General features: G+C 43.6%; 1 protein-coding gene across 2 annotated transcripts in view; it reads left to right on the top strand.

Annotated features, from left to right (window-relative positions):
* usp28 (ubiquitin specific peptidase 28) overlaps positions 1-14,015 on the top strand; it is an 88,887-nt gene that overhangs the window by 56,607 nt on the left and 18,265 nt on the right. The window contains exons 14-19 of one of the 2 annotated variants that reach the window (XM_043676542.2): positions 483-700; positions 1,121-1,191; positions 2,744-2,972; positions 4,744-4,944; positions 7,421-7,560; positions 12,087-12,347. In XM_043676542.2, coding sequence (XP_043532477.2) covers positions 483-700; positions 1,121-1,191; positions 2,744-2,972; positions 4,744-4,944; positions 7,421-7,560; positions 12,087-12,347 — 1,120 coding nt within the window. The remainder of the gene's footprint in view (positions 1-482; positions 701-1,120; positions 1,192-2,743; positions 2,973-4,743; positions 4,945-7,420; positions 7,561-12,086; positions 12,348-14,015) is intronic. The other variant, XM_043676544.2, reaches the window with a different exon arrangement.

A 14,015-nucleotide genomic window follows, 5' to 3' on the forward strand; every position in this document is an offset into this window, starting at 1 on the left:
GCCAATATAGTTAACTCAGCCACATTAGGAGATTTAAACAATCCTTGGATAAGCACATGGATGATGATGGGATAGTGTAGGGGAACGAGCTGAGAATAGTTGACAGGTCAGTGCAACACTGAGGGCTGAAGGGCCTGTCCTGCATTGTATTGTTCTATGTTCTGTGTTCTTAAGTTTTGTAGCTGTAAACCCAGTTGGTAGATGGCTGGTTTGCAATGCAGAGTGATGCCAACAGCATGGGTTCAATTCCCACACCTGAGGTCACTATGAAGGACTGTCCTCAGCCTCTCTCCTCACCTGAGGCATATCGACCCTCCGGTTAAATGCCACCAGTCATCCCTCTCTGAGGAGGGAGCAGCCTTACGGTTTGTGAGGATATGGTGACTTTACCTTCTTTTTCCTGTGCCCATCAGCAATTGAATTCTGTAATGTTGAGCTGATTCCACGTACCTGCTTCTGACTGCGGTTTGTTGTCTCTCCAGCTCCTCAGAATTGCCAATTGCCAAGATGCCTGAGACTCCAAGTCCGCTGAACACACCCCAAGCACAGCATGCGGCTGTGCACAAGCCCTTCACCCAAAGCAGGCCCCCCATGGAAATGCCAGCTCATCCAGCACCTCGACACATCACAGCTGAGGAGCTCATGTTTTTTGAGAGCTGCCTTCAGCGCTGGAGGGCAGAGGTTGAACAGGACATTGCAGGTAAACAAAGCTAGCGCCGAGAGGTCAACTTGTTGGGTAGAAATCTTGAAAGTTTTATTTTGGTGGGGAGAAACATCATATTTAACTCAAAATGTTAACTCTGTTTCTCTCTCTACAGATGCTGCTGAGTTTCTCCAGCACTACTTGTTTATTTTGTTGCAGTAATTTCTTTGTGACTGCACCTGCAGGGAATAATGAATTGGCATGGTGGAATATATTTAATAAAAAAAGGGGAATACTGGAAATCTGAAATTGAAACAGAACATGATAGAAATACTGAATTGACTGTTTCTCCCCAAAGATGCTAACCAGAGTTAATGTTTCATCCAAACCAGGTATCTGTGCTTTTAAAGTTGTAATTAAACTCCACCTAACTACCCTTATGATTTGTTTGTTCTTTTTAAAAACAAAAAATTGAAGATCTAAAGGACAGCATCACGCAGATCACGCAGTCGATTGATCAGATGTACATGGACAGCTCAATGTGTCAGGTAATGACCAAATTTGCAACTTGCTGCTCAGGTAGCTGAGTCTCAGGTGAAAATATTAGGTGCTGACCAAAACATGGATAGAACTCCTCTTTTTGATCTGGTGTGTACAACAATAGTGTGATGTTAAAATGTCCCACCCTAGCTTGACACTTCATTGGTTCAAATCCCTTCATTGGGCGGCACGGTGGCACAACAGTTAGCACTGCTGCCTCACAGCGCCAGAGACCTGGGTTCAATTCCCGCCTCTGGCGACTCTCTGTGTGGAGTTTGCACATTCCTCCGGGTGCTCCAGTTTCCTCCCACAATCCAAAAATGTGCAGGTTAGGAAAATTGGCCATTGTAAATTGCCCATAGTGTTAGGTGAAGAGGTAAATGTAGGGGAATGGGTCTGGGTGGTTGTGCTTCGCCGGGTCGGTGTGGACTTGTTGGGTTGAAGGGCCTGTTTCCACACTGTAAGTAATCTGAAAAAAAAAATCTTGTCCTGAAGTCATCTAACCTCTGCTGGAGAAATGTTAGCTACCATTGCTGTCAGGTTCACTTGCAAACAGCCGTAGACAATGCAGAGGGCAGGAGCTAATGCCAGTCAGCAAAACCCTGGCTGGCCTTTATGCTTGGAGAACGAAAATACAAGGGGTACAATACTGTGAACAGTTCTAGGTGCCACAACTTGGGAAAGAAATATTGGCCTTGGAAGCACTGCGGTGTAGATTTTTCTAATTTATTCTTTTATGTGATGAGTGTATCAGTGACAAGCAATTGTTTCCCATCCCTAATTGTCCTTAAACTGAGTGGCATGACAGGACAATTCAGGGGCAGTCAAGCATTGATCACATTTTGGAGTCACATAAAGGCCAGACTGGGTCAGGACAGCACATTTCTCTCCCTAAAGGACATCAGTGATAGTTTAATGGTCCTGCTTACTGAGACTAGATTTCATGTTCCAGATTATTAATTGAGTTTAAATTCAACCATCTGATGTGGTGGGTTTTGAACCCGTGACCCCAACTCATTAGTCTGAACCTCTGGGTTACCAATCCAGTGCCCTTGCCTTCATTCTATTGTCTCCCACAAATGAAGAGTTAAGGAACTAATAGAAGGAGGAGGTTCCATGTGGATTCCAATCCTGGATGATGGGAGAACCTAACATGAATGGCAAGAATAAGGTTTGAAGCATTTGTCCAGCCCTCATTAGCTAGACATGCCAATGACTGTGATGCTTTTTTGGCTTCCTTCTGATGGTACCAACATGAATGATGTCAGTCTTCACATCAATGCATTCAATTGAATGATAGTCAGGCATGTCTGAGTGCACCAGACAGCCTAAATGTTGCAGTCCATTGTAACATCCTAACAGTAACATTGGTGACCTGTACTCCATAAGTGCTAGTTTGAGAAAAGATTTTGGGGTCAGTTTTAAGCTATGGTACTAATCAGCAAAATGGTCGAGCAAGCATTTTACGCTGGGGTGTCTGATTTCTATTTTTCTCTGCAGTTAGGTTTTTGGGCCCTTTACCTTTTAGAGTGATGTGACATTCCCTTGTTCGCCCACCAGGTTCCTTATCGGCTTCATGCAGTGCTTGTACATGAAGGTCAGGCTTCAGCTGGCCATTATTGGGCCTACACCTTTGACCACAGCCAGAACATGTGGCTCAAGTACAATGATGTCTCTGTCGCAGAATCATCATGGGAGGAACTGCAGCGCGATTCATATGGAGGGTCACGCAATGCCAGCGCGTACTGTCTAATGTACATCAATGATAACATACCACAGCTCATTGCAGGTAAAAGATGAGCCTTTCCCCTATCTGTTTGCTAATCTGGCTTATGCAGGTAATAGGTCATTGCCACTGTTGGAAGTTGCTGATCTAGAGTAGTAATTTATTGTCCAGCCATGTAGCACCTCAGTTTTAAAATTCACAAAATTGTTTTCGAAATCTTCCATTCATTCAGCTATCCAGACTCTTATCTTGACTCGAGATCAACTTAGGAAATCTGGTCAACATGGACAAGTTGGACCGAAGGGTCTGTCTCCATGCTGTACAGCTCTATGACTCTGAGTCTGTTCCACTATTCAATGCATTTGTGACTGATCTGATAATCCTCCACTGCATTCCCTCCCTTTTCCACATAACCCTGATTGCCTTTCCAATTAAAAATCTGTCTATCTCAGCCTTGAACATACTTAATGACCCACCTTGAAAGCCCTGTGCTGTAAATAATTCCACATGTTTACTATGTGATACAAATGAAGAGGATTTTTTTTCTCCTGTCTTAAATAGATAATTCTTATGCTGAGATTATGCCCTATTGTTTTAAACTCTACCAGAAGGGGAAACAATTTCTCCACATCTTCCCTATAAAGTTTTAAATACCTGTCCTAATATCTCTTTGAGGCTCAATGCCAAATTTCAATGAATAATGTTGCAAAAAGCATCTTGGGATGTTTCCAACATTAAAGGCACTAAATAAATGTAAATTCTGGTGACAGATGATTGTCAGCCGATAAACTCTTTGACTCGACTTCCACTGGATATCTTGGATACTCTGGGTACTGTGCTCTACTGTCTGAGAAATTAAGGTTGTGTAGACTATACACCTGTATGTGGGGGTCATTAAATGATTGATTACACACTTTGATGAAGAGCAGAGTGGTTTTCTCGACCCCGGCCAGCATTCCTCCCTCTATCAAAATCATCAAAACGCAGTCATTGGGCTTCAACATGTTGGCATGATTGTTTTCAGGTGCCACTTCCTATTCTCAATGACTTCACAGTTGACTTTAATCATAGAATCATCGAATCCCCACAGTGTGGAAACAGGCTCTTCAACTCAACAAGTCCACACCAACTCTCCGAAGAGTAGCCCACCCAGACTCATTCCCCTACCCTATTACTTTACATTTACTGCTGAATAATGCATCTAACCTACACATCCCCATAGACTTTGGGCAATTTAGCATGGCCAAACCACCTAACCTGCACATCTTCAGACTGTGGGAGGAAGTCGGAGCACCCGGAGGAAACCCACACAGACACTGGAGGAGAATGTGCAAACTCCACACAGACAGTGGCCTGAGGGTGAATTGAACCCAGGTCCCTGTCACTATGAGGTGGCAGTGCTAACCGCTGAGCCACCGTGCAAAATGTTGACGCAAACCACTATCCTTTGAAAGGACGTCCCTGTGAAGCGTATTTTCCAGGGATTGCATTCAAAAGGATTTCCTGTTTGTAAGAACATCAGAACAGAGAGCAGGAATAGGCCATTCAGCCCCTCAGGCCTGCTGCATCATTCAATAAAATCATGGCTGACCTTATACATCACTTTCACTTCTTTATTTCCCATATGGAATGATTCCCCTAAATTTGAAAAATCTTTCAATCTCAGCCTTATATCGACACTGAGCCTTGCCAGGTTTTTGGGAAGTAAGAGATCAGTGTGAAGAAGTTTCTCCACATCTGAGTGCTCAATGGCTGATGCCTGGGTTGGCCAAATGCGGTTGTTTCCTTTTACTTTTAAAACTTGTCCTAATAATTTGTTTTATCCAAATCACAGAAGGGACTGATGCTGAAACTGGACAGATTTTGGAAGCCATCCACACCCTTCCCCCTGAACTCAGGCAGTACGTTTGTGAAGACAATCAGCACTTTATGCAGGAACTTGAGGAGTGGAATGAGGAGCAGGTCCGAAAGATTCCACAAAAGGAGCTTGTTCCCACAGCAGAAGTACAGGAGCCTGCGGTCACACTTACAAAAGGTGATTGTCTTTTTATTGGGAAGTCAAGGCAAACAGTCTCACAGGACATGAACAGAGTTCAGTTCTGGGCACCACCCTTTAGGATGGATGTCAAGGCTTGGGAGAATTTATGTGGGATTTAGAATAGAATGGAATAGCATTTTTTTTGTCACTTGCATTTATGAAAATACAGTGTGATGTTTGTAAGTCACCGCAGTTTAGGGGAGGGGTTGGCTAGATTGTTAAACCAGCGACCCAGGTACTGTTCTGGGGACACAGGTTTGAATCTGGCCATGGCAGATGGTGGAATGTGAATTCAATAATAATCTGGAATTAAGAATCTAACGATGACCATGAATCCATTGTCAATTGTTGTAAAAAAGCCCATCTGGTATACTAATGCCCTTTAGAAAAGGAAACTGCTATCTATACCTGGTTTCAGCGAGACGTGACTCCAGACCCACAGCAATGCCCTCTGGGCAATTAAGGATGGGGCAGTAAATGTTGCCTGGCCTGCAATTCCCTCATCTTATGAATAAATAAAATAAAAAATCAGCACCATTTTAATTATAGAAATTATTTTTTAAAATTGAGATAAAGTTCGGATGAAGTTCATGTTTTGTTCCCTCCATGGCACTGGGGTTTATGGAGTGTCTACGAGATGGTTCTGCTGAAACTGGCTCTGACGCCGCCAATGCTAGGATTTCCAGACCCGACCCATCATGTTGTTACTGCTGAAACTAACACCGAAGCCACTGCTTCACTGCCATAGCCAGGAGAGATAGACCAGACCCGCCAAGTCACCGATGCTGAAGCCATTACCACTTCAGTCACTGCCCGAAGCTGCCATATTGCTGCCATCGCCACAGAGTGAACTGGAACCACCATGCCACCACTGCTATAGCCACCGCTAAATCATTGGCAGGAGGAACGGACCACACCCACCGACGGTAAAACCTTCAGTAAAGCTGTGGCCACTATCGTCACAAGGATTGGACACTCAGAAACATCACATTGCAGGTCCTCCCTCCATCACATCCGCAGAAAAGAAGAAAAGGTTAATGTTAGTGCAAAAGAGAAATGGAGAAACAAAACAAAAAAGAATGAGGAAGAATGTGGCTGACCAGGTGTGCGGGAGCATGTGAGCACAGATCCCAAACACCACCCGCCCTTCCGCCACCGCCATCTTAAACTACGAGAAAGGTACCAGCCATAAATAGATGCATTTCTGTACAGCTTGGTTTGTTCTCTTCAGGCTTAATAGAGTTGATTCAAATTAGATGGTGTATTGAAGGGATACGATCAGTTCTGCTCTAACGTGGTAGTTCCATTCTCGTGCAACCCCATATCAGGTAAGGAAATCAGGTAATAGCAGCACCATCTAAATTAATGGGGCCAGAATCGCATTATAACTAATACACGCTTTAAAAATTCGTGCTATAGAAACAATGTCACCAATTTGTCAATCATGTTGTAATGAGTTCACATTAGTGAAATGGGAGTTATAGCTGAACAATCTGTACATAATGAGAAAGTGTTTCCACTGTCAGGGGAATCACTAAAGAACAAATAGATTTAAGTGAGAGCACTTGGAAACTGAGAGATAATTTATAAAAATATAAACTTTCAACAGATGTTAACACTCCCCTACATATGTTGCCATTATTACCTGCCAGAATCAAGGTAATTGGGTAATTTCCCCATCAGACTCTTTGGTGTCATATTTGACTGGAAGATGAGCTTCTGACCACATAGCTGTGGCATTGCTCAGACCATGTGCTACTGCTTCAGCTCATCTGCAACTTTTGTTCCTGCTTTTGTTGTCTCTGGACTCCACTATGACAACTCATTGCCTCATATTTCCTGACCGACATCGGTTCGCAGTTGAGTTTTGTCTTGATTGTAAAAATATCACCCTTGTTTTCAAATCTCTCCATTTCCTTGCCTGCATTGCTATATTCCCTTCCAGTCTAACACCCCTCTGAGATATCTATGCTCCGTGCTCTGGCCTCTTCAGCACTACCTGTTTTCATCCACCACTGATGGTTATGTAGGGCCATCCTCCTGGTATTCCTTTCCTTGACCTCTTCGCCTCTACCTCAGGAAAATCAGTGATGTGAAAGTGGCCAGAACTGACTATATGCAGAGATCTTGGAAGGTTATAGGGCTGGGGAGATTACTGACGAAGAGCACAGATCAAAACTAATTGCCGTTAGAATGTAAGATGCTGAGGTTTTGTGCATCTTACAACTTTCCAATAAGGTCAGCTTTGTAAAGGATGTTAAGCCTTCTGGAAAGGAAGGGTGTGTTAATGTTTTGTTTACATGCAAATTAAATTGCTTTTGCACTTGTTGTTTATTATATTCTACAATCCAACACTTGATGTTTTGTTTTGTATATCTGTAATCTGGGGACTATGAAGAATCCGAAATTGCAGCCTTCCTTGATATAAAAAATGGTAATTCTGTCAATTTTGATTTTGTTCTGTGCCCCATAGAACAGACTGTGGCATGTCAACAGAATACATGCTCTGCTTCAGCCAAGCATGCCATTTTGGTGAAGGAGCAGACTGCCCAGGCAATTGAGAAAGCTGCTACCTCCTATGAGAATGCCGGAGCAGAAGCTGCTTTGAAGGAGGTGAGAGAGACTGAGCTGCTGTTTTCTTTGCCATCTGGCCTGCCTTAAAGGTTTCAAAGGGAAAGAAAAAAGTCTAGTTTAAACGGGTTTAACATGAGCATCGTGACAGATCAGTGCCGTTATCCCCATGAGCCTGTCTCCCCATGAACTGAAGTTGTGGTTGTATTGACAAGCTCTATATTTTACTGTTAGTTAGCAAAAAATGTGTCAAACTCAGATTTAAAATGAATGTTTGAGACCGCATGAATTGCCAGTTGAGTTCCAAATCGCTACCATCTTTCTTGAATAGAATATTGTTCTAATTCAACTCATGAAGTGATTGGCTGTTATTTGGTACTTCCTCTGCCCCCAGTCAGGAGCTTCTCTTTGTCAACCCATCTGTACCCTACAACATCGTGAAACATTTGATCAAATCCTCCTTTAAGCTTTTAAATTTCAGGGGACATGTCCCTATTTTGTGTAATCCCTCTGTTTAATTTAAGTCTTGGAGTCCCGTTAAGATTTTCCTAAATCTAACTGTATGGGAATGGGGAAAGAGCAGGAAAGGGAACATTAGGAATGCTGGATCAACCATGATCCTATTAAAAGGTGGAGCCGGCTCAAGGGGCCAGATGGCTAACTGTTCCTATTCCTTATGGTAGTCCCTTCAATCAGATCAGGTTCCCTTTATTATTTCCAGTCCTCTTTGAATAAGATAAAGTACGTTTTTGACCTTTCTGATTGCTTTTTGTACAAATTGTACTGACTTTCATTGACCCGTGTTCATGGGCACCCTAATCTCGATGTCTGGTGTAAACTGGTGGTGAGTTTAATGCAGTAGGCGATCGCAGGCGAGACTGAGGAAGTAGGACCTTCATGGTAATCTCTGCCACCGTGTGGGAATTGAAGCCATGCTGTTGGTGTCACACTGCGCCACAAACCAACTATCCAGCCAACTGACCTAACTAACCCCCAGTCGATAGTCCAGTCACTCCTCAGTTGGCCCCTCTTTCCCCTGGAAGAGATTTCTGTATCTTTCCAACTCTGATCAAAAAGTTGAAATACTGACATTTTAGCATTTTATTTTTGGATGACACGTTGTTGTAGAATTCTTTATGCTCTTGCAGTATCAACCATCTCTTCATTTGTCATGCAGATCATGTGTGGAAATTTTAGTGTACGTCTCAGCACCCACCTTTCATTCTCATTTTGATAATATGGTGATTTTATCTTTTAAAAAAATGACTTCATGAAGGGAATGATCATGGTGTGTCGTAATGATCTGATCCCTCATTCCTTTTGGCGAAGACTTTATGTTGAAGATTTGGTAGAGGTGGGCAGCAAACATTCTGTTGGACAATTTGTCCCAGTCTCCTCACTGACATTCTTCCCAAAACTAGAAATAGATTAACTTCCCATTTATCTCATAGCTGTTTGTGGGATCTTGCTTTGTGCAAAATGGCTGTGATACAGTTGTACAACAGTCTCTGCTGTAACCTTCTCTTTAATATTCATTCATGGGATGTGGGAATAGTTGGCAGGGCCAGCACTTAATGGCCACCTCTCATTCTCCAGAGGACAGTTAAGAGTTAGCCATGTTGTTGTCACATGGACCAGATTTGGAAGGCAGTTTCCTTCCCTACAGGGGATTAGTGAGCCAGATGGGTGTTTCCTGACAATTGACAATGGTTTCGTGGTCATCATTAGATTTTTAATTCCCGATTTTTATTAAATTCAATGTCCACCACTTGTCATGGTGGGATTCAAACCTGGGTCCCCAGAACATAAACCTGGGTCTCTGGATTGATGTCACTTGACCATCACCACCCCATGAAGGAATGTGACTGTGTTTTTAAGTAATTTCATCAGCTGCAGTACGACAAAACAAAAGGTCTGCCTGGTCAGAGATGCTGCCCTTCAGATAAGAGGGTCTGGTAGTTGAGGCAGACTTTGAAGTTCACACAACACTAATTGCAATGGAGCAGAAGCCTGTCCTTGTACCCCGATGGAGATTGAGTGATGCGGACCAGGGATTATACAGGTGCCAATCAAGTCCTAGCACATTATGTTGACAGACATAGATAGCGAAGTACTGAGTGTACATGGTGAAGATGCTGTTTATTGTAATGATAGCAATGATATACAAGTTACATTTATTGATAGACATTGTTCCCAGGCCATTGGGAGACCTGTGGATAGTCTACACAATCTTTAGATAAAAACAATGACTGCAGTTGCTGGAAACCAGATTCTGGATCAGTGGTGCTGGAAGAGCACAGCAGTTCAGGCAGCATCCAACGAGCAGCGAAATCGACGTTTCGGGCAAAAGCCCTTCATCAGGAATAAAGGCAGTGAGTCTGAAGCGTGAAGAGATAAGCTAGGGGAGGGTGGGGGTGGGGAGAAAGTAGCATAGAGTACAATAGGTCAGTGGGGGAGGGGATGAAGGTGATAGGTCAGGGAGGAGAGGGTGGAGTGGATAGGTGGAAAAGGAGATAGGCAGGTAGGACAAGTCCGGACAAGTCATGGGGACAGTGCTGAGCTGGAAGTTTGGAACTAGGGTGAGGTGGGGGAAGGGGAAATGAGGAAACTGTTGAAGTCCACATTGATGCCCTGGGGTTGAAGTGTTCCGAGGCAGAAGATGAGGCGTTCTTCCTCCAGGCGTCTGGTGGTGAGGGAGCGGCAGTGAAGGAGACCCAGGACTTCCATGTCCTCGGCAGAGTGGGAGGGGGAGTTGAAATGTTGGGCCACGGGGCGGTGTGGTTGATTGGTGCGGGTGTCCGGAGATGTTCTGCCATTTCCTCCCCCCACAAAGTCCTTTGACACCACCAGATTGGGTGGAATTTAAAGTCATCTTCAACATTCATCCTTTCAGAATTGTTACCATGAACAAGAGTCCCATAAGCCATCGCTACCCTGTCTTTGCATGTACTATTCCTGAGTGAATGACACAGTGGAACTAACATATTTGTCTCTAATGAAAGCAAAATACTGCAGTTCCTGTGGACCTTATATTGTTTGATTAACTTGTATTCTTTAAGCAGTTGCATTGTGTTTGGATTTCAAAATACTTGTATATAATTACAAGACCATAAGTCATAAGAGCAGAAATTAGGCCATTCAGCCCATCAAGCCGTTCAATCATGGCTGATCAGTTTCTCAACCTTATTCTCCCGCTTTCTCCCTGTAACCCTTGATCCTCAAGATACTCAAGAACCTATCTCTCAGTCTTAAATATACTCAATGACCTGGCCTCCCCAACCTTCTGTGACAATGAATTCCACAGATTCCCCACTCTCTGGCTGAAGAAGTTTCTCCTTATCTCCATTCTAAAAGGTCTTCCCTTTACTCCTAAGGCTGTGCCCTCATGTCCTAGTCTCTCCTACCAATAGAAACATCATCCTGACATTTACACTGTCCAGGCCATTCAGTATTGTTTGTTTCAATTAGATCTCTTCACATCCTTCTAAACTCAATCGAGGATAAACAGAGTCCTCAAATGTTCTTCATATGTTATATAATGAAACCAGTGCAGGAAAAACTCAGCAAGTCTGGCAGTAACGATAGAGAATGAGACAGAGTTAATGTTGCAAATCCAATTCCCCTTCTTCAGAACAGAAGTAGTGTCTGGAAGAAGAGTGATACTGGACTCAAAATATTAACTCCCTTTTTCTCTCCACAGATACTGTCGGACGTGCTGAGTTTCAGCAGCACTTTGTTTTTATATTCAGGTCTAACCTTGACCCTATCTGACAACCACAAACATTGTTCATTTTTGTTTTGTTTATTTGGTTAAATCCACCATTTACTGCCCACTCTTAATTTCCTTGGAGAAATGTTGGTGTTCCACTACCTTTAAGGAGGAGAAATGGGGACTGCAGATGCTGGAGATCAGAGCTTAAAAATGTGTTGCTGGAAAAGCGCAGCCGGTCAGGCAACATCAAAGGAACAGGAGAGTCGACGTTTCGGGCATAAGCCCTTCTTCAGAGTTCCACTACCTTTTAACCATGTGAAGTTTGAGTGTGTTATAGTTTTTAGTTTATTTGCGTGGTCTGCTCAGCCATTTCCAAGGGCAGGGGTTAAGAGTCAGCCACATTGTGGGTCAGGAGTGACATGTGCAAGTTACATGAGTTACCTTCCTTGAGGACAGCAGATTTCCTCTTCTAAATGTTTGTTAACTTTGTTGATTCTTACAAACTTTCTGGCCACCATTATTTCATTGTGAGCTTCATTTCAATTAGTACAAATGGGTAGGATTCTTTGGATACACTGGTCCAAACCTGTCGATCACTCTGTCCTGTAATGTGACCACTGCGCTATTGTACAGAAACATGACTACTGCAGTAATATACAGAAACACGATGCCCTTTCTGCTGCTCAAGGTGGTTTGCTTGGATGTGAGCAGAAATATTAACAAGTGCATTCTATCTTGCCTTACCTGTCAATCAAATGACTACCTGCTTCTATCACCTTTTCTTTTTCCTTGCTTTTTTCCCCATTTCCCTCCCTGTATGCTTTCCTTTCTGCTCTTCCAATTCTGTCCAAGCCAGCCAAATACAGAGCAGGAAACCAAAGAAACAGGAGAGAAGACAGAACTGGAGCCTGAGTCCAAGCCTGACCCCGAGCCCAAGGCTGAGGCTGAGGTGGAGACCGAGGCTGAGGCTGAACCTGAACTTGAGCCCGAACCAAAACAAGAGCCAACCAGAGAACAAGAACAGCCTGAAAGCACTGGTACCCAGATCTCCGAGGTGGAGATCCCTAATGTTGGAAAGGTTATGGTTCGACATGATGCCGATGGCTACAATGAAGAGGTACCAACTCCATAGGAGACCTTATAAGCAGCATTAACCATTCTCTGCACAAGGCACTCAGTGTAGCATATCTATGGTCCCTTTCTGAAGGGGTGTAGATTAAAATCTGGAAAAGAAAATGTCCGCATAATGTTACACCAGTTTGAACATGATGTGTTTTTGCCCCTGTGCTCACCCTGTGCTGTGTCAATCAGCTCTGACTGAAACCAGAGTAAGGTTCAGTCAGTCAGGTATTCTCACTGCATATTCCTCCAATGTGTGTTTGGAGTCCCTTGCTCGAGATCTCAGCTCGGTTCAGACTGTTTCTACAGTTGATGATGCAAATGTGGAGCCCTTAAAATATAAAAGTGCCAAATGTGTGTTGTTAAAACTAAACTAATGTTTTTTAGGGTTACTGCAAATGTTGAAAAAGTTCTTTGAGGTTCCATTTGTTTTTTGTTTTAATAATTTTCTATTTACTTTGGTGCAAGGTGTAATAGGTAAACAGATTGCCCCACTGCCTGTGTCTCGCCACATGCCTCTCACTCCTAGGTTTATGACATCCTCCTAAGCTGGATGAGTGCAGCTCCAAGCCCCCAAGAGGTTTGACAATGTCTTGGATAAGGCAGTCTGTTTGATCAGCACCCCTGCCACCACCTTCAACATCCACTCCCTTCACCACTACGCGGTAGCAGCAATATGTACCGTTTACAAGGTGCACTGCAGCAACTCACCCAGATTCCTTCACTTTTCAAACTACATACTCCACCATCTCGAAAGACAAGGGCAGCAGATGGGAATGCCACCACTTCCCTTCAAAGTCGCACTCCATCCTGACTTAGAAATATAACACCATTTCCCTTCACTGCTGCTGGGTGAAAATCCTGGAACTCCCTCCTTGACAGAGTTCTACCAACATCATGTGGCAGCTGTTCAAGAAAGCAGCGCAAGGGCAGTTAGAGATGGACAACACGTGTTGGCTGAACCAGCGACAACCAAAGTTCTCTCTGAGCTGCACATTCATGCAGCCGCTGCAAGGTGATTGGCGTTGACGTGGCAATCACGGGAATTTAGTCACAGCCAGGCACAGACCTTGGAGGTCTACATAGCCGTAAAGGAAGTTATATGGAACGCTGATGATGGCCACTTCCCATGAATGAATTATAAAAAAAAACTATTACATTGCTGCTCTAGAGTCATCTTTTGTAAAGTGTTGCGACTAGTTTAGGTTTGCCAACTGTCCAATTCCCCCTTCCTAACTCAATCCCTCCTCGGGAATGGGTATTGAATCAAAAAACTCCACATTCTGCAAACAAAAGCCCAGTTTCCTTGGTATGCTTCCATAATCACTCTAATTAATTAATGTTTCACCACCCTGTCACAATGTGTACACTGTGCTGCTGTTCATCTTAATATCATCACTTGTGAGAACCATCCGTTTAACCCCATTCCCCCCGCACACCCTCCCTTTCCGTGTACTATTGTACCTTTTTCTTTTTAAAATAGATGTGCATGCCCTTGGAAACGTACTTTGGAGTTCTTCATCCATCACTCTTTCTGCTAATGCCCAGGGAACCACCTCAAAAATATTGACACATCCCCGGAACACTCTGTAAATAATGGCAAAAGTTTTGATTGGCAAAGACAGAAATGTGTTACTCAGGCAACAATCCAGGAATGTATAGAATT

This window comes from Chiloscyllium plagiosum, unplaced genomic scaffold, assembly GCF_037043375.1.
Source record: "Chiloscyllium plagiosum isolate Xiang-an unplaced genomic scaffold, Cpla_swu_hap1 HiC_scaffold_29, whole genome shotgun sequence".
Classification (NCBI taxonomy): Eukaryota; Metazoa; Chordata; class Chondrichthyes; order Orectolobiformes; family Hemiscylliidae; genus Chiloscyllium; species Chiloscyllium plagiosum.